Consider the following 20,071-nt stretch of genomic DNA (forward strand, 5'->3'; position numbering starts at 1 on the left):
TTTTGTAACAGAACCCGCTGAAAAATATGACTTTTGTGATAGAACCGGCTGACAAAAAATTTGAATCCCACCGCTGGATAAAACCCAATCGGGATTGTTGTTCGAATTGCGGTGAAGCAAAAAAAACAACAAGACAAGAACTACAGAATAAACTGGGCGAGTGCTTTTTGAAGGTGCTTAGGATGCGTACCATTGGATAACGCTGAGTTCAAATCCTAATGTGATCTAAAAAGGTTGGCGATTGACAGCAATAAATGTTCAAAGTGCGTTAAAAATTATACAACAAAAAACTTAAGCAGCTAATACTTACAGCGGTAATATGTTTGGAAGTAATCTTGTCAACATAGATTTTTTTCGTCATATTGTATTACCTTTGGCCACTACTGTAATACATAGAGTAATGTGAATAAGGTGAGCACATAATAACCTTGTAATTACCCTAAAAGCGCCGATGACTTCCTGTTCGCTTGTGTTACCGGCGTACATGTAAATAACCTCAAATACTTCAATGGAAATGTCACGTATCTCTGTTTATTTTACTTCAAATAAAAGGGTTGCAAGGTGTACGTCTATTAATAATTAGATGCATAAATGACAGTTATTCACAGCTGTAAGGTTGATTCATATAAATAAATTAGAATATGTTTAAATTGGTTTATTTGCATATAATTAGACATTGTAACGGTGATACATCTACACGCGTCAACCAACCCTACGTGTTATGTATCATCGTAACAACGTCCTACTATATGCAAATAAACCAATTTATTCACGGTCCTGCATATGGAGATACTTTTGCGAATTTCCTAGGGTTGGTTGAAGCTTGCGTGTTGATGTTAATAGGAAATGAGTCGGGACATAATCATACATGCTGCCCCGATCATATTTCAAGTTGTTGATATGTTTCCTATATTACACAACGTGGGATACCAGACGTACGGGCAACATGAAAAACGATATTCTCGTTGTTGTAATTGCTTTTCGCCACCTAACACAACGTTTGTCAAGACCCACAAGTTTATTGATCTAGTTTTATTTTAATATCACCACAAAAATCATCCAAAGCACAAACATGTTTTGCAAAATCAAGTTTGTATATTCCATAAAACTGGAGTCTAGTACAGTGACCCAGAACATAAAAAATATATAACTAAAACGTATAACCCACTCCACAAAAGAAATTACAAGTACAATAATGTGGAACATAAACATCAGTGATATTTTTATTGGATCAAATATTTGTGCTGTTAAACAAGTGCAGATAACTGTGGACTTGATATAATATCAGCTGTTTATGGCAGCATTTTAAAAATTATATTTGTAAATAAATACTATATGTGTACAGTAATGGCAGTTGTAGTTTTGTAATTAAAATAAAATTTTGTTTGAGGTTAAAAAGGAGATGGAAAGTCAACTTTGTCAGGGTACAGTTATAAGGAGGTACACATAGCATATCTCACTACCTATTGCTTGTTCAGTACTAATTTATCAATATCTTTAGACAGTCAAGTACTATAGGACCGTCATACAGTTTTCTACTATGAGGTAAGCATATAAAACACAATGAAATTGCAACATACATTTCAGTCCAGGAATAACCAACAATCACAAGATACTTGATCAAATCAAGAATAAATAAATATTGCAGTAGTTATAAATATATGCTTAAAAACAACACATATACATAGTTAAAATCACACACATTGTACATAACACTGCATTTTCAAACCAATGTTTCAGGCTTACTGCATACTGTGATCAATTTGTATAGGTACTATAAGTGTTTGTGTGTAAGTAAATACAGTTAGAAATTCAGAGGATAAGATATCCAAAAAAATTTTCAAGACATCTTAGACATAGCTATAATCTGTTACATATTTGCTGTTTACATCTGTATGTTTTTTACACAGGTTAGTTCCACAACACTTTACACAACTACAAACATGTTTATGTCATTGCATGACCAGAAATCTAAGAAGTACAACAACATAATTGGTTGGAAAATAGTATGTTGCGATGCTGTAAAGTTTAAATTTAATTCACATTGCCCCAGACAAGGTTTTTGAGAATTTGAACCAAAAAATAACCATAGTGAGATAAAACAACCACAAAATACTGAATGAGGTTAATATAAAACAATAAGAAAGCAGACTTTTTTACCTCTGTAAATGTAATGCTGCTTTATATGGTACTCAACAAACATGTTTGTCACACTTTGTGGAAAACTAATTTCAAGTTCACAGCTAAATGACAGTTTTGTTTGTAAAAATCATAAAGCAACAAAGTCTGTGAGGAAAAAGTTAAAATGTATTACATGTGTCTTGATAATATCCAGCAGTACCATCAAGTTGTGATTGGTTAACCAGTGGAAACTCTCAAGATATTCTGAAAAGGAAGGTCCTCCATTTATGCTTAGGTTATAAAGTCAACATTTGGTGATTGATTTTCAGCTGGATTTAAATTTCTTTGTTCAGGAGGTGGGGTAGATGGTGGCTTAGATACTGCAAAAAAATTATTAATTACACTACAAGCAGCACTACTTAAAGGTTGTTAATAAAGCAATATTTTTTATCATTGTTTTTACTTGCATAAATGTTCTCATGCAGTTAAATATTTAAGTTTTATAAACACTATTACACAAAAAGAAAAAAACAAACAATAATTTATTTTACCTAATCACAAAAACTTATCTGTTTGGAACAAAACCAAAATACAAAGCCACAATTCAAACTGAACAATGTATTGAACATAAATGGAACAATTTAGAAACCAAGCTTCGACTGACCTTGTGTTCATGAACCTAGCAAACAATTACAAATTATCACAGACCTGTTAGATGTAAATAATTTGTTGATTTAGTCTTGTACCTAGGTAACACCATCATTGCAACATTTTTTTTCCGTTGGTTTTGCTGACACTTTTTGGGGGCTTGTTACAATTTAATATGTGCTAAATTTTCAAAATTTAAAACAACTGAAATGTTGAAGCAAAGCAATGCTAACTGGTCAATTGAAAAAGCATTCTTAGATTTGGTTTAATTTGTCTGCTCAGGCAAAAGGTACAAGTTTTAGATAAGATTCGCTATTTTAGCATGCAGAAATGTTTACCTTTAAATTTATTCCCCTAAATTTAATGTTACTTTCATGCTTTTAGAAAATTACTTAGGGCTTGGTAAAAACTTTTAATATATGGCAAGATAAAGTGTATTTTCCCATAACCTATGCTGGTGACACACAAAATTAAAAAAAGTTTGGTTAGTAAGCAATATATAGTGTAGTTTAAATCTTATTTTACAACACCACAGCACACTGTGGTTGAGCTTTACAAACTAGAATTACAACATTGTATTTTAACAAAGTAATAAAGTTTTGTTTGACAGCAACCAAAATGACATAAAGTTTAGAAAAGAATGTTCAAAATCCCTAACAAACAGAAATAATCAATAGTGGCTTTGTTACATGAAAAAAGTTATTGTTAAACATATATTGGTTGCAATCATATCAAAGTAATTCACCTCCACACCCACACCAGTGATTTTTCACTCCAAAATAAATGAGGACTACTATGAGAGCAACTCCAACAAGGACTCCAATCACAATCCCAGCTATTTGTCCACCAGTTAGTCCTGTTCGAGTTCCGACTGAAAAAGTTGTTTGGGGTTAAACAAGGTTTGATTTGTTCATAAATATTTACTTTTCATGTTCATTTAAATTTATTGAGATTTTAATATCAGTTTAAAATTTATCGACAATAAATCATGTAATGCATATGCCACTAAATGTCAGGTTTAGTGAAAAATCAAATCAGTAAAATGTCAAAATATTAAAACAAAATAACTTTTTCACACCAGCAAAGAGGTTATCATGCAGATAAATCAAGCATAAGTAGATCATCTAACATGCAACAAGATAAATTCTTTCTTTTACAAACCGTGCTTTCAATTTGAAATATCGATAAAGACTAGCAACAAAGTTCTGAGGAAATCATAAACCTCATGGTTGGTATTAACAACATTAATTACCACAACTTCAAGTGGTATAGGTTAAACCCAGAACAGAATCCATGCTAAATGTGCTCACAGTTTTTTCATATATATCGCCACATAACAACCCAACAAAGCAGAATTTTTGCATACATTGTAATTATATTCTGCAGTATATACACAGGGCAAAATCAGTGAGCACAAACACAAGCAGAAATATACAAATAAATTGCCAGTTTTCGATCTAAATGTCACAAGTGCAAAAAATTTGTCACAATTCCTATGGAAACTATATTTGATTACAGTTTACTAAATGGCATCATGTTCAAATATAACTTGCCAAGAATACGAAACAAGTTTGATATAAAGCAAAGACATAAAAAAGGATTTTTTCCAGACATTAAGTTACATGTTTTTCATGGCTGAGCTTCTGTCAATTGTTTTTTAATTAAAATTTTCAAATAATATAGCCCACTACTCACAACTTGTTTAACTTATGCCACACACATACACTAGCAGCACAAAAAAAAATGCTTTCTCATGGAAAACACTCCCAAAAGCCCTGTAGATTATTTTATTTCAAGAATGGGTTCGTGACATATTAAATTACTCCAAAAACATGCTATAAGTATGTTGTTTATATCCAAAAATACAATTATCAAAAGATTTTATTTCTAGGTCTAGGTAAAATTACTTCACAAACACACTATAAGTATGCATGACTGCCATATATAAGGACTATCGACAGAAACATTTCAAGCCTTGGTAGCAGGTTATGCAAAGATTCTCTCGAAGAAAGTAATTGATACCTATGACTACAATTGAGGATCACTAATTTATCCATGTTTTTGACAGTAATACAAAAGTGTAGTGGCTTATTGCAACAGTGACAAACTGACAAATACCAAAAATTATAACATACATTTCAATCACAGAATAACCAACCAAGTTGCACAAACGTTTCTTCACAATTTATATCATGTAAAAACAGTTTCTGTACAAAATGCTGCATAAAACTAATATTTCAGGTTTACTGCATACTGTGACATTTTTGTATAGATTCTATTGGTTTTGATTTGTAAAAGCAGCTACATTGAGAAAACCTATAATAAGCACTTTTATAAGAAGAAATCTACATTTAAATCAAAGGCATGCAAACATAAAAGTGTTTTTGCATAAAAATTTAAATGTGATTACAAACAACAACAAGCAAAGTTTGCCTCAATTTATCCTACTTTTCCTTTAACACATACAGATAGCATATAACTATACAAACTATTTGACAAATTATTGATGGTGAACTTGGAGATCATGCATTGTTACAGAAGCACATTTTTCAAAAGTAGATGTATTTTGTTGCTAATGCTGCCATGCATATCACTCAATAATTCAAAGCACCTATGGCAAAAAAACTACTTGTTTGGTAGTAGTAGTTTTCGTGCCAGAGGAGCTTTGAATTATCGAGTTGATGTATTTTTTTCATGCATATTATGCCACACCAACACAAAGCAAAAAAGGAGTCAAACAGGGTGAACATTCGAGAATAATTGCAAAAATAAATTAATAGAATAAGCACAATTAACTTTCAAGGGGAAAATTGACAGTTTCAGCACAGATGTTTATAGCAAGAAGTGTTGTACCACCAAACTTAAAATTTTATACAAACTGAACAGTTGTAGAAATATGTTTTACCTCCACAATTCAGTGAAGTATTTATGGATTGAGTGTGTGTACAAGTTGCAGTTGCACTTTTAGCAACATCATTACAACAATAAACGGTACCAGAAGATTCCTCAATAATATCTACTGTGGTGTTAACATTTGAACAGAAGGTTTCACTTTCATTTCCAGATGCAACAATTGAGCACATAGCTAAACAAAGATGTTTAAGCAAGGTGTATCATGTGTGTTGCACGTATCACACATTCATACCTAAGCACTTAGCTACACTCCACTGGCCAGGGCCATTGCAGGTTGCACTTGGATTTCCAGTATATCCAGCGTTACATGTAAGGTTAACTACCTCATTAATTGAAGAAATCCCACTCAAACTATTACCATATGATACATCAGAGTCAATTGTACTTTGATTACATGAAGCTGTAATATGCATAAAAAATATTAGAAGATTTAACACTTCTTAAGCAGAAGATCCTCTTACCAAGACAATTATTAGATGCATTCCATGTGTTAATTCCAATACAAGTTGCTGTTGCAGTTCCAGCATAGTTATTGGAACAAGTCAAATTAATTGTGTCCGTATAGTTGTGTAATCCAACTTGTGGTGCCACATAGGATTCATTTTGTGGCAAAAAATTGCTACTGCACTGGACTGGAGATTTAATTAAATTTGAGTATAAAAATACTAACAATAAAGCAAGGCCAATGTAGTTTACACAATCAGGAAACTAAGTATTGGAGGACTGGTCTTAAAATTTAAACTTGTGTAGATTATCCTTATATTCTTATATCAAATAAAAATAATGCAAATATAAAAATCTGTTTGAAAATAGAATAGGAAAATGGCAGAAAATGTTTGTTGTTATGCCAGTCGCACAACTAATGGTAATTATGTGTGAGTGTGCAACGAACTACCAATAGCATTTCCCCCAAAAAGTTCAAATCAGTTCATACCTAAAAGTATTGCTCCCACTGGTGAATGGCCAGGACCTATTTTGAATACAGTTGCAAACAAAAAAACAAACCGAATACACCAAAGTTCAGTGTAAATGACAACACATGTTTCTATGATTCAAAAAAAGTCAAATTTTGCGCACAATTCGATACTAAAAAGCTTTACTATTTTATGTTGTGATACTCTACTACCTAATGTGCAAAAAACTAAAACAAATAAAAAAATCAACCTGTGAGTGTTAATGAATTTAGTGACCATTGGTATAGCAAATAACTGTTTCGGCATTGATATGTGCCTTGTGTATGTGCGATAAACAAAGCAATCAGCGGAGATGAACATTTGACCATAATGCTCATGTCTGCACTGTGAAAATTTAACCACACTTTTACACCCCTTAAAAACAATGTACTAAAATGCTGTGGGAGATGTTCTGACACTTGAACATTTGCTAAATCCATCACTGTATCCATTACAAAAACATTTTTAACAAAAAAATGATTATAACACTAAATACAGATAAACAAATTGTCAGGCAATACCAAGATATAGGTTGATATTTTTTAGTATGACAAAAGTAAGATAACGCAATGATCAGCATAAAAACATGTCATATAGATCACAAGATTTCATGACATTTCAATGTAAGCTTTATGAAAATTTTAATTAGCTTAAATCAGTATTTTTAAATGCCTTACAAGTGCAGCTTAGCTCGACTATATAATATTTCCAACTTCGTCTTTGTCCATTTTATCAGTAGGTTTTGAAGTTAATTAAGGTATTTAATAAGGTAAAAACATTTTGTCCCATACCTAATGAACAAGCTGATTCAGAAACATTCCAATTTGCAGTAGGTCCACAAACAGCATACTGGCTTGCTCCAACAAAAGTTGGTGGCATACATGTAAACCTATGACTGCTGTTGTAGTCTTGATTAGCAGGAACATCCTGAACAACTCCAGTACTCAAGTTTCCACAGTCTAAACAAAACAATTAAACACATTGTTTTTCCAAAAAATTTTTTTTTTATTGCATGTCGAACATCTTGAGAAAAATTAACGTGCACGTTGAATATCAAAAATGTCTGGTAAATTTTTTGAAACATAATATAGTTTCTCATTGCAGTTGCGGCGTACAAACGATGATGACATTAAGCTTTCAGCACTATGTAACTGATCAGTTAAATGCTGTTGTTTGATAATGTCTCAAAATACAAATTTCTTCCCAAATAATTATTTGTGGTTTGCAATTTAATGACTTGTACTGGCACAAACATCTTGGAATCACTTTTGCCACCAGCACGAATGGCAAAAATTGACAACCAATCATCCATTGGAAAATAGCTGGCGCCCAATCTCGTTATAATTCATGCAAAACCAATTTAAGTTTTGTGTATAATGCATACACATATATGTATATTAATACTTAAGTTGGAATCCAAAACGTTGACCCAACAAGCAACCATGGTGACAAACCATAGCTACTGTCTTGCCACAATTTACAACAAAAAGTATTATATACCCACATCCACATGTATGTTATGGTACTGTATACAATAAATTTAATACTCACATGATGCAGTTAGAAATATTCTTGGTGTAAAACCCGTCGTACAGATTAAACCTATAGTTATGTTGCTATCTGGTGTGGATAAAAGAGATGGAGAAAATGTTGAAAAAATTGTTGGTGGGGATGTGGAAGTATCTTCTGTGCAAGTAACATTTTTGGGTGAGATAAAGCTATTGGGCAAACAAGATCCACCGAAAAAATCTGCTTGAAAATTAGAATCTTTCTCCCAACTACACAAGGAAAACATGTCTTTGGGAAAAGATGCCGAAAATGTAGCAGGATAATTAACAGATACAGTTCCATTGTCTTTCAAGCCACCTGAGGCGGTCATTGTCTGAGCACCTGAAAAAAAGTCATCTACATATCATACATTACACTAAATCAAAAAAGGTCATTATAATCCCTAAGTATCACAATCACAATGATAACAAATTACATTGTGCAATGTGACAACTACGATTTACTCAATATACCGACTACAAATATATTTTGCATATAACTTTTGTGTTTTTTTATACTTTTTATACAAGTTATTGTTTTGCCAATGAAGTCTTATCTTTAGCAGCAACATGTCCGACAAATTTAATTAACAAAGGCACATTTGCACTGCAGCTGCAACCATTTGTTTGATTTATTGTACATATGTATTGTGATAGGTCTTTGCTCAGATGAGCTCACTTGTTTTTTGACAATTTATGAAATAAAAGTCAGTGTTGGGCAAAGCATATGAACTCTTGGCAAATCAGTATGTTGCTAGGATATTATTACTGCTACTTGAGTTTTACTAAAGTTAAAAGGGCCTGTTGTGTTTTATCAGTAGTAATAATGCTTTTTCCTAAACTGGTCTTTGCTAATAAAATCTTAAACATTTTTTTACAACCTGCCCTAAATAATATATGTATGTATATGTGTGTACATTAATTGCAATATTACATTTGTTGGTGAAATTAATGGTAAACTTACAGTGAAATAAAATTTTGTTTTTAGAACAAAAACAAAATTGTAAGTAACCTACAATGTGCAAAACATAGCTTTTTACTAATTATTGTGAAATGGCTTAAGTCTGTAACTAGTTAATAAATGGATCCAAATTTGTTTCAACTACGGGTCTGATCAACAAAAAAATATAGGCTACTTATAGGCAAAGAAAACTGCATGAATTTTTCAGCAATTTGCTTGTCTGACAGCAACTGGGAGTGACTGTAGGCCATTACTGTGCCAGTTAAGTCTTGATTGTGTGGAAAATGACAGCAGATGAAAAGACTAATTCTAGCAATAGATGCATTTTCTTATTTCTCAAATATGAAAGTCCTATTAGTTATATTTATTAAATTTCCAACTCGGTATTAAGGACTGACAAAAAATCTGCGGACTTATTCGTTGCTGTAAAATTTAACACCACCGCCATGAAACAGCCATTTTGATTGTTTTTGTAAGCTTTTTCGTAAATAAGTTTTTCAATATTACCAAAACAACACTTACGACTTACCTATATTTGACACAAACGTGCTTGCAAGACATACTCCAGTTATAAGTACTTTGATATCCATCAAAAACAGATTATTTAACATTTTTAACCTCAAAAAACAAAGCGGTCTAGTGCACCATTGTACGTACCTATGTTCAAAAAATCGGGGAAACCCCAAATTCACACCGTACGCGGTTCTCCTGCAGACATCGGAAGGTTTACAAAAGGCACAACAGCAACGAAGAAATACCTTTTTACGCTTCATTGATGATGTAATAAAAGAAACCTCTGAGAAACTTCAAATTGGGTACGATCAACCACAAGGGTGCGTAAACCAATATATGAAAAAATGTAAGCTGAGGATAACGCGCTTTAGCGCCGTTGGAGGGAAAAAGGTCCCATTGTGTACAATTGTACGTAACAATGAAGGAGACGTCGCACAAACTTGAAATTTGGTAAATAAAACTAAACGGCAAATGCTTTTACAACGGGGCACAGCCAATTTGTGGGAGAAAAACACGGGTCTGGTGTACTTTTAGCACCACACGTATTATCCCTGCTGGCTATCCCAAGTAGCCTACTGCAAACCTGAAACTCCACACGAATGCTAAATGACACCTTACAAGATACTATGCAAAATATGAAGTCATCGCCAATGACGTAACACAATTTACAACAGTTCTAAGCTTTGCTCTCCATACGCGGTACGCCCGTCAACGAACTGCAATGTCATACTCCGTAAGGTATGCATCAAACTTTGTTATTCGTTGTTATGGTTTGTTATATTTTGTGCCAAATTGTAATTACATCGCGTACATGCACATATGGTATTTTGGGGTATTTACTTCGCTTCTCCCCGACATATGAAAAATCTATGACATATTGGAATATCGGGTTTGGATTTGATAATCAAATCGACGTTTAATAATCCTGTCCTTGTTACTATTTTTTTAATTTCAATAATCGTATATATCGTCAATTAAAAGGCCGCAAAGATAGTTGTTGTAAAATTGTTTAATAGTCATAAGAGTGTTTTCTTTTTGCAAACGTTAGACGTCCCTGCAGAAGTTGGTGACCCCGACGTGATATTTGAGCGGGCAATTAAACCTTCTGATCTAATAACTGCTCAATTGAAACAACTAAACTGTAGTCATATTCTGAAGTCAAGTAACTTACGACACGAGATTTAACCATGCCAAACAAGTTTTTTAGGTTTGTTCCGCGTTTGATACGTTGGCAGACAGGTACAACGACAGAAACAAGCACTTGGGTATTTCAAAAACGTTTGGTGCATTTTTTATTTTATTAAAACGTTCTTTAATTAAGCTTATTGGCAAACTGCTTTAAAGGCATGTTTTGTTAAAAACGCAAGTAAACGTTGATTATAATTACGTAATGCCTAACCAGCATTTTATTGGTTACGTCGTGTTATGTCAAGCTTATATAATGATGTGCGGATAATATTAAAAACGTTTTTAAATTTTATTAATTAATACGTGTCTCCGAATCGTCAGTTAATTCTTTTAGTATGCGGGACTAACGGCTTTTTTATACCCGAAATCGAATTAACGTCGGACGTGGATAATGCTATTTGTGGTCTGTGATATAGGATACGGTATAACAATGATTTTTGATTTGTTATTGTCATGTAATTCCAAAAATTAAATTTTTTTATTAATTGATCAACTTGTCAATAGAAAAACGACAGGAGAATTACATTTATACAGAATGGTGTTTTCAGTGAGCAATCACAGGACCACAAATAGTATTATCCACGTCAGACGTTAATTCGATTTCTGGTATAAAGAAGCCGTTAGTCCGCTGGTCGCGACGCATTCACTCAATGCACACATCTCTTTCACTATACCGGACAACGAGTCCGAAGAGCAGCACGAGACTGCTAGTCGCACGGCGCAAATGACGCCTCCACTTCGCAAGTGACCAGACGCCATACACGCTTGGTTGCTGAGCCTGACGTCATGCATTACGCAGTGGGTGAATTAAAAATCCACTTAGTGATTTACCCATTAGCTCATTTTGCACTGGTAACTCTCAATGCGACGATTTTTTTTATTTTTCTCAGAAAGGTAGGTTTGTTTATCGTTTTGTGTAATAATTAAAAGGTTGCAAAGGTAGTTTCTTTGGCAGATGTTCTTAATAGTCTTAGGAGTCAGATAAACGGCAGTGTTTCGTTCTGCAAACCTTAGGTCCCTGCAGTGGAAACAACAAAACGGCCAAGCGAAGCTCAACCAAATAGTGCCGTCATGTTACCAGTTTGTTGAAACAAGACAATGAACTGTACGAAATAATTTTCCAACACAGAGGAGGATTTATGAGAGGTTTCTTGTTCGTTAAACCACCGACCTCACAAAACGAGGCGTTTACGTGAACGAGAATGCGTCACTTTTGCAGGAAAAAAACCTTTGCGTCGCCTGTAGTAGGCTACTATGTTTCTGATTACAAGTTGCGTGTTTTGCCATAACTTGCACATATGAGGTATTGAATTTAACCCACTTTTTGATACATTTCTTGTTTGTATTTCATAATTTAGGTAAGTTTACGATAACACGAGTCCGAAAACACAAACAAAATTATTGCTTCGGTTTTAAGCTTAGCTGTTAAGGAAATGCCAAAACATTTCACAAATCGCAATCATGTTTTTAAATTTACCGAACTCTGGGTGTCAAAATACCGATTGTCTCCCGGGCAATGTTGTTATATTTTTCGTCTTCATTCGGACGAAAAATATGCGAGTTATGAAATGGTCACTGGAAAGTGCACAAGCTAACGTCAGAGAGAACACAGTTGGTGTATTTACTTGGATGCTGTAAGAAACAACAAATATTGCAAAATGGACACCAATATTTTCACAGAAGTTTGCGTGTAAGTTCCATCGATCGGTTTCACAACGCTAAGAATCAAAGCAACCGCGAAAAACTGTTCGACGACAGCAACCGCCTCGGTTGTGTTGGACATTTTGATAAATTTCATCGTTTCAAAAAAATGATTGGAAAACCACCAACGATTAAACGCGAAGGAATAGTTGCAGAATATGCTGCCATATTGCAGTTTTTTGACAAAAATTGTTTTGCGAGTGGTCTGAGATCTCGATAGTTAGAGAGAATTGCTTGGCGAGAACGCGGCTCGTGATACCAAAATTGCGTTTTAAAGTAGTGTGTTCACCATGCTGCGTCGGATATGTTAATTAGATGTGCATGCAATAAATTAAGTTCGAAAAACATTTTGCAGCGCCCAATGACGTACAATTAATATGCGTCTTGATAGAGTTGGCGACAACATATTAGGCGCATTAGAAATTATGAAAATTTTAGCTGTTGATAGTTATGGCGGTAACAGGTTTGGAAGCAATTTTGTTAATGTAGATTTTGTCGTCAAAATACCTCTTTCCGCTTGTGTTATTGTTATGTACAAAGAGCTTGTAATGTGAATAAGGTTTCCATATTGGGTTGCCGACTTCTTGTTTGCTTTTGTTACTGCCTACATACAAAATAAATCGCAAATACTTCAAACGCAACTGTTACGTGTATCTGTTATTTCATTTTTAATGAAAAAGAGTGAAAAAATATGCATTCATTGTTGCATAAATGACAGAAGTTAATCACAACTGTAAGTTCGGTCATCAGTGTGTCGGAAACTAACCTGGTCAGTAAACTTGTAAAGTAGCTCTGGAGAAAAAACTTGTTTTCCCAGCAAACTTAGTTTGAGATATAAAAAATATTTCCTGTGGAGGCAAAAATATCTCGCATAAATTTAGGTTATTCACGAAAAAAATTACTTGCACATGGTTGGAAGTTGGTTGATATAATTTATAACATGTAGGTTTGGTTGAAGTGTGTGAATGTGAATTAGAAATAATGTAGGATATAAACATCACGCACCGCCCTAATCATGTTGCAAATAGTCGGTATGTTTCCTACAATATCCCAAAGCGCAATATCAGATTGCACTTACAGGTAAAAATCCGTGGCAAGAATTGACGTGTTAGGAGAATTTGTTGTAAGTGCTATTTTGGTCACAGAAACTGCAAAAATAATTGAAGAAACGATACTCTGTATCTTCTCTTGTCCGTTGCACGCAGAAAAGTTTTATATTCAAATATTCGAATTAATTAACATACTTTGGTGCAAACAACCAATATCGAAACAACAGTTGAGCAACCGCCTGAATAGTTAGTTCAAGGTTTGTCAAAATCATTTCTACTTGCACACTGGTAAACTGATCATTTACATGAAAATTACTGACCACTGCAGCAACACGCATCAGCATATTAAATAGGTACGTAGTAACACTGTAGCTTAGGCCTAAATAATAAAACGTAATACGATCAAAAACCGCCCTCGTGATTGTGCATGGATTACAATCAAATGATGAAAAATCACAGCAGAACCGCCCGGCAGTGAAGCTAAAATATACAAACAAAAATCACAGAAATGGGGGCATGCTTGAGTACAAGCTTTTCATTGCATGGAAATATACTAATATTGATCTTTATTGCACAGCATTATACTGAAGCCTAAACAACACAAAACTTGTCAAGAACCACAAGTTTATTGATATGGTTTTATTTTAATATCTCGACAAAATCAATCAAGGCACACACATGTTTCGTTAAATCTTTTTCTAAAAAGTTTGTGTATTATATAATACTGAAATCTAAAACAGTTGCTGATAACCTTGGACATGATATGTATAATATTAGCTGTAAATTAGGGAAGCCTTTTAAAAATTCTATTTGTAATTAAATACTATATGTGTACAGTAATGGCGGTTGCAGTTTTGTAATCAAAAGAAAATTTTGTCAGAGGTAAAAACAGGATGGAAAGGCAGGGTACAGTTAAAAGGAGGTACACATAGCATATCTCACTACCTATGGCTTGTTCAGTACTAATTTATCAACATTTTTAGGCAGTAAAGTACCATAGGTTCGTCATACAGTTTTCTACTATGAGGTAAGTTAATAAAACACATTGAAATTGCAAAACAGATTCCTGGAAAACCAACAAATACAAAATGCTTGATCAAATTAACAACAGAAATATTGCAGCAGTTATAAATATATGCTTAAAAACATGACATTTCCATGGTTAAAATCACACACATTGTACATAACACTGCATTTTCAAACCAATGTTTCAGGCTTACTGCATACTGCGATCAATTTGTGTAGGTACTATAGGAGTTTGTGTGTAAGGAACTACATTTAGAAATGTTTACGGGATAAGATATCGATAAGAAATTTTCATGAGAATTCACATTTAAATTAAAAGCACAACACAAGCAGCATTATGAAGTATGATTGGAGAAAATTTGTGCTCAGTTGTGGTGTTTTGATTGTTGAAGTAAAATTATTTAACGGTAAAAGAAAAATGCTGTTGTATGAAAAACTCACACTTGATTGCAAACAACATAAAAGAAAAACATGGCAAGTGGTGTGGAATTCCAGAAAGTGTCCAAAGCTGAAAAATACACGGTGATTAGTCTGTTAAGTTTAGTGCAAACTTTAATTTTTTAGAGGGGGACAGCCTTGTATTTAATTTACCACTCATAGTCCCTGACTCAGGAACAGTCGGCATATTCGAATGTTTTTTACTTAAGTGAATATTAAAACTCTTAACACTTTGATACTAATTAAATCATAGAGTGGGTTTGTATACTACTAATATACATGCATTACATGTAGTTACCTGTTGTTCCACCATTAGTAGTTGATGATGCAACTGGTGTGGTTGTAACTAAAACCAATAAATTTACAATACCATCATGTAACACTTCTGCAAGCTAAATATCCAGATTGACATCCACACTATGCAATATTAATGCTATGCACACAAAGACAGACAATACATTAAAGTTTACAAATGGAAAACACTTCTGGATTTAAAATTGCCGGTATCATATTCTTAGTCATTCTAAACTTTTTTTAGGTAAAACACAATCACATAAAAAAAAACAATCCGTCATAAAATGTGTCCTTTTACACAAAAAGTTCGTTTTCTGGCAAAAAAAAACAAAATTTTATATCTTTCTCCACAGTATATATTATCAAGGTCAAAAATGCCATCCACTGGTACAAAAAGACACTTTTGTTTTGTGTTGTTGTTGAAATGCAACCATTTAACTAAAACATCCATAAACATAGTTTGGGCTTGCAGCTAAAAGGTATACATTTAAATAAACATTGTAAGATAGATGTTTACAATTGTGAAAATGCACCTGCAGCACAAGGCTCCACACTCCATGTTGCATTTGCAGTACAGGTAGCCATAGTTGTTCCATCATAATTTGGTCCTTGACACGAAAGCACATGAGTTGTATTGTAATCTGCCATAGCAGGAGCATCCTGATTTGTGGTAGCTGATTGAGAAATATTTCCACAATCTTTAAAAACAGAAAATTATGTTTTATTTTACATATTTCACAGCAGAAATCCAGATAAAATATTTAAATCATTTTGCCTACTAATTGTTTTAACAGGACGTCTCCAGTTTATATAATACAGTTAATTTGGTAGTTGAAAAATAGTATAATTAATTGTTGTACTTTGTGGGACATTGGCTATTTGCATAAAATGTGGTGTTTAACCCTTGCGAGGTCGCAACCCTCATTTTGGGAAGCCCTGATTTAAATTAGCATACAATATTTTATCAAGTCACTTACACACTACTGACAGAAAAAAGCTGTCTACAAAATCAGTCACAGAGATACCAATTGTAAGATTGGAAGGTATGGCAACAAGGGGGGGTGTATAAGTTGAAGTCACAATTCCAGACTTCAAAGAACATGTTATGTTATTGAGTGCTGCTGCTGCATTATGACAACCAAAGTCGTAAAAGGAAAATTGAACGGAATTCCTTATCCATGAGGCCTTGACGATGTCTCTTGTCGAAAATGTTACAGAAAATACCACAGGGTAGTTGACAGACATGGTTCCGTGTTTCTGTAATCCACCTGATGCTTGGATTGTTGGTGGATCTGTAATAACACATTATATTCATATATGAAAACAAAGTGAGGGTTTAATATAGAAGAAATAGAATGTTATGTGAAAATTTAAGGATTTGTTGAAATATTGGGCTCATTATACGTGGTTTGATTGCCACATATTTGATAGTAGTGGTGAAGTATCACTAACATTGGGTACAAGGTATATTTCATTCATCAGTATCATTAAAAAAAGTAAAAATGCACCTGCAGCACAAGTTGGCTCCACACTCCATGCTGCACTGGCAGTACAGGTAGCCATAGTTGTACCCTCATAATTAAGTCCTTGACATGAAAGCACATGAGTTGTATTGTAATCTGCCATTGCAGGAGCATCCTGATTTGTGGTAGATGATTGAGAAATATTTCCACAATCTTTAAAAAAAGAAAATTATGTTTTATTTTACATACTTCACAGAAGAAATCCAGATAAAATATTTAAATCTTTCTTATAAAAATCCCTCACAAACCCTTTTGTTTCTTTGGAAATAATATTCAAGTATTTTATTGGAACAATTAATTGGTAATAAATGACAGTTTATTGGGTAGTTGTAAAAATAGTGTAACTAATAGTTGTACTTTGTGGGACATTGACTATTCGCATAAATGTGGCGTTTGACCCTTGCACGGTTGCAACCCTCATTTTGGGAAGCCCTGATTTAAATTAGCATGCAATATATTATCAAAAGCACTTACACACTACTGACAGAAAAAAGCTGTCTGCAAAATCAGTCACAGAGATACCAATTGTAAGATTGGAAGGTATGGCAACAAGGGGGGGTGTATAAGTTGAAGTCACAATTCCAGACTTTAAAGAACATGTTATGTTGTTAAGTGCAGCTGCTGCATTATGACAACCAAAGTCGTAAAAGGAAAATGGAACGGAATTCCTTTCCCATGAGGCCTTGACAATGTCTCTTGTAGAAAATGTTACAGAAAATACCACAGGGTAGTTGACAGACATGGTTCCGTGGTTCTGTAATCCACCTGATGCTTGGATTGTTTGTGCATCTGAAATAACATATTAAATGCATATAAATATACCAGAGTCCAAAGTTTGTTTTTTTGCAAGAAGGATTTTGTTTCCACGATCGTTAATTGCATCCATGGACGATCGCAACGTTTTGTATGTTAATGCATTAGCTTGATATTATTGTGTGAATTATCAGTAAATTTTAGCAAAAGTGCGCCCACGACATTTTTTCCAGCCTGGTATATATATATATATATATATGGCAAAATATGTAGGTTGATTATTGAAAGTGCTGAAGAACAGCCAATCTTAACGACTGTTCACACCTCATTTGGAAAAGTCCCATGGAACAATGTAGGAAAAAAATATCTACGTCCATGCAGAGAAGTTTGAGATGAAGTAGACCCCGCCAGTCAACTACATAGTTTACATAAATTAGTAGTACCAACAGCCTTAATGTCAAAAACCCTAACAGGCTTTCGTATGTACTGGATATTTTGGGTCTATTGCGAAATCAAAATAACTTACCTATTTCTGGTTTATGTAATGTTGCATGCAATCCAATAAAAAAACAAAAAACATTTGTTCTAAGGAACATTGTTTCTGCAGGTTCTTTTATCCTTTTACACAGCTACAAATAAAAACTAGTTTCGTTCTGGCAGTTCTTCGCAAAAAGCGTTCTGCATGAAGGATGACAATTTCACAAGAAGATTCTGCAGAAACATATGTGTTTGTTCCGAGTTTAAATCTCAACAAGTCTGATAATTTAAACAAAGATTCCTTTTCGAAGGTTAATACATACATATTTATCTCTGCAAATCCCAGATTTTTGATTACATTGACCTAGAATATAAGCGATTTTTCGTGTTTTCCTAGGGGTCTCGTCACATTTAACCACGTGCCAAAACACCTTCCGCCCCCTATAATTTTCGTATAATCTTTGTATCTATAAGGAATCTAGTGTTGATCAACGGGAAAGTAATTAAAATCAGATTTAAAAAAATAAGTATTTCGGCACGCGGTTTAATGCAACGTGACCTCCCTACCAAAACACTTGAAATTGTGCGTTTTTTAAATCATGCTGATGGAAAATCTGGGATTTCCCGCGAGTAACTTGCTTGTGTTTACCGTCCAGATTGATTTTTGTTTTAATGATGAGACGTACTGTAGTGAAAACACAGAACAAACACATATGTATAAACTTTCTTGTGAAATCGTGATCATTATTGCGAAACGCTATTTCCGACAAACAATTTGGATTCTGCCAGAATGACAATAGTGAATGAAGTGTTTAGTGTAGGTCTAGTTTCAGCACCACACCTAGTACCTCAGCTATCACACACACTACAAACCAGAAACGAATGTTGAATGACACCTTACGAGTTACCATGCCAAACATGATGTCATCACCTACCACATGACGAAATTTACAAGAGTTTTGCTCTCCATACGCGCTACGCCTTTCAACGAACTTAAATGACGTACTCCGTAAGGTACAACACCCACAAAACTAACATGTTATTTTATAAAAAATTACTGATGAAAATCGTGGAGGTACAAAATTGAAACGTTTTTTATTTAGTACAAAACTTTTGCAACTATGATCTTGTTTTATATGGAAATATTGGACAAATCTTGGAAGAGGTTATGGCTTTGCGTAGTTTTGTGCCGTTTTATATTCTTTGCTCTCTAAACTAACTAAATTTTTCACATGAAAGCATAGGTACTGATAAAACTTTTAGTTTTTCTCTCATTATGTTGTTGAAGTGTTTATTGTGTGTGTAACTATATGTGCGTTCTTACCACTACTGCTTGTGTGCAAAGTTAAAGGACCCAACTTCATGTCGTGAAAATCGCAAATAATCGTTTGAGAAACAAATATAATCTAGGTCCTTGTTTTTGTTTGATTGTTTGGGGCGTGGATAAAGCAACCAAGCCGATCAGAATTTTTTACTTTTTCTTGGTAAAAAACTCGTTTGGTTATCGTGGTTTATTTGAGACTTTCCTTGAGATTATGATTACTGGAAATAGGAAACAATAGTACGTGACGTCCCGCGATGTACTGGCGTACTTAATCATACCTATATGTCCGTGTCGTGACTGAAGCTCGTGAAGCAATTTACCATAATTCATACACTGCTTATACCTACAACATGCAAGTACTGTTAATTGTGTACACGGTTACAATTTATGATCCTCTTCTTGCGTGTGTCGTGCGTAGCATTTCCCAGTCTGTGCATGGGCGTTCATAAATTGCATCACCAGCATACCGTAACTTTCGTAAGTTGCAATTGATGCGCTTAATGCATCCTCGGTATTGCATTTATGAACAGTCACTCTACCTTCTACAGTAACAAGCAAATGGTGATGTAGTGCTAGGTTCTGTCGCTTGCATACATGGAGACTGACGTCGTTGAAAACCTCAATCTCTTTAATTTTATGCGA

The 20,071-nt window shown here is 34.0% G+C and overlaps 3 protein-coding genes across 7 annotated transcripts in view; 1 reads left to right on the plus strand and 2 right to left on the minus strand.

Moving 5' to 3' along the window:
* Positions 1-20,071, plus strand: part of LOC145899860 (uncharacterized) — a 111,092-nt gene that overhangs the window by 54,986 nt on the left and 36,035 nt on the right. The gene's annotated exons all lie outside the window — the stretch shown is intronic.
* On the minus strand, positions 1,022-9,790 carry LOC145899503 (uncharacterized). Of its 3 annotated transcripts, none has more exons than XR_014402491.1 (9): positions 9,673-9,790; positions 8,187-8,525; positions 7,427-7,594; positions 6,144-6,314; positions 5,915-6,082; positions 5,675-5,854; positions 3,515-3,640; positions 2,673-2,800; positions 1,022-2,501 (listed from the first exon to the last, which is right to left on the minus strand). XR_014402491.1 is itself a non-coding variant. In XM_082988328.1 (9 exons), exons 1-8 carry the CDS (start codon positions 9,752-9,754, stop codon positions 2,793-2,795), a joined length of 1,242 nt encoding a protein of 413 aa, XP_082844454.1. In that variant the 5' UTR covers positions 9,755-9,790; the 3' UTR covers positions 1,022-2,501; positions 2,786-2,792. The 3 variants fall into 3 exon arrangements, 2 of the variants coding, with proteins under 2 accessions (XP_082844454.1, XP_082844453.1); XM_082988328.1 differs by having other exon boundaries at positions 2,786-2,800; XM_082988327.1 differs by lacking the exons at positions 1,022-2,501; positions 2,673-2,800 and having other exon boundaries at positions 3,485-3,640.
* LOC145899504 (uncharacterized) lies at positions 14,252-18,950 on the minus strand. 3 transcript variants are annotated; one of them, XM_082988331.1, is made up of 8 exons: positions 18,155-18,255; positions 17,953-18,043; positions 17,350-17,664; positions 16,861-17,028; positions 16,330-16,644; positions 15,886-16,050; positions 15,357-15,404; positions 14,252-15,128 (listed from the first exon to the last, which is right to left on the minus strand). In XM_082988331.1, exons 3-8 carry the CDS (start codon positions 17,615-17,617, stop codon positions 15,058-15,060), a joined length of 1,035 nt encoding a protein of 344 aa, XP_082844457.1. In that variant the 5' UTR covers positions 17,618-17,664; positions 17,953-18,043; positions 18,155-18,255; the 3' UTR covers positions 14,252-15,057. The 3 variants fall into 3 exon arrangements, with proteins under 3 accessions (XP_082844457.1, XP_082844455.1, XP_082844456.1); XM_082988329.1 differs by lacking the exon at positions 17,953-18,043 and having other exon boundaries at positions 18,155-18,950; XM_082988330.1 differs by lacking the exon at positions 18,155-18,255 and having other exon boundaries at positions 17,953-18,122.

Source organism: Ascidia mentula, chromosome 4, assembly GCF_947561715.1.
Source record: "Ascidia mentula chromosome 4, kaAscMent1.1, whole genome shotgun sequence".
Lineage (NCBI taxonomy): Eukaryota > Metazoa > Chordata > Ascidiacea > Phlebobranchia > Ascidiidae > Ascidia > Ascidia mentula.

What these genes read in the sequence shown, in the direction of transcription:
- LOC145899504 (XM_082988329.1), bottom strand. Translation starts at nt 18,224, where the DNA reads ATGTTCCTTAGAACAAATGTTTTTTGTTTTTTTATTGGATTGCATGCA. An exon ending in TGTGGAGCCTTGTGCTGCAG is followed by an intron (nt 15,405 to 15,885) that starts GTGCATTTTCAC and finishes TATTGGTTTTAG; the next exon opens with TTACAACCACACCAGTTGCA. An exon ending in TACTAATGGTGGAACAACAG is followed by an intron (nt 15,129 to 15,356) that starts GTAACTACATGT and finishes TGTATTTTTCAG; the next exon opens with CTTTGGACACTTTCTGGAAT.
- LOC145899503 (XM_082988327.1), bottom strand. Translation starts at nt 9,754, where the DNA reads ATGTTAAATAATCTGTTTTTGATGGATATCAAAGTACTTATAACTGGA. An exon ending in AATATTTCTAACTGCATCAT is followed by an intron (nt 7,595 to 8,186) that starts GTGAGTATTAAA and finishes TGTTTTGTTTAG; the next exon opens with ACTGTGGAAACTTGAGTACT. An exon ending in TGAATCAGCTTGTTCATTAG is followed by an intron (nt 6,315 to 7,426) that starts GTATGGGACAAA and finishes TTAAATCTCCAG; the next exon opens with TCCAGTGCAGTAGCAATTTT.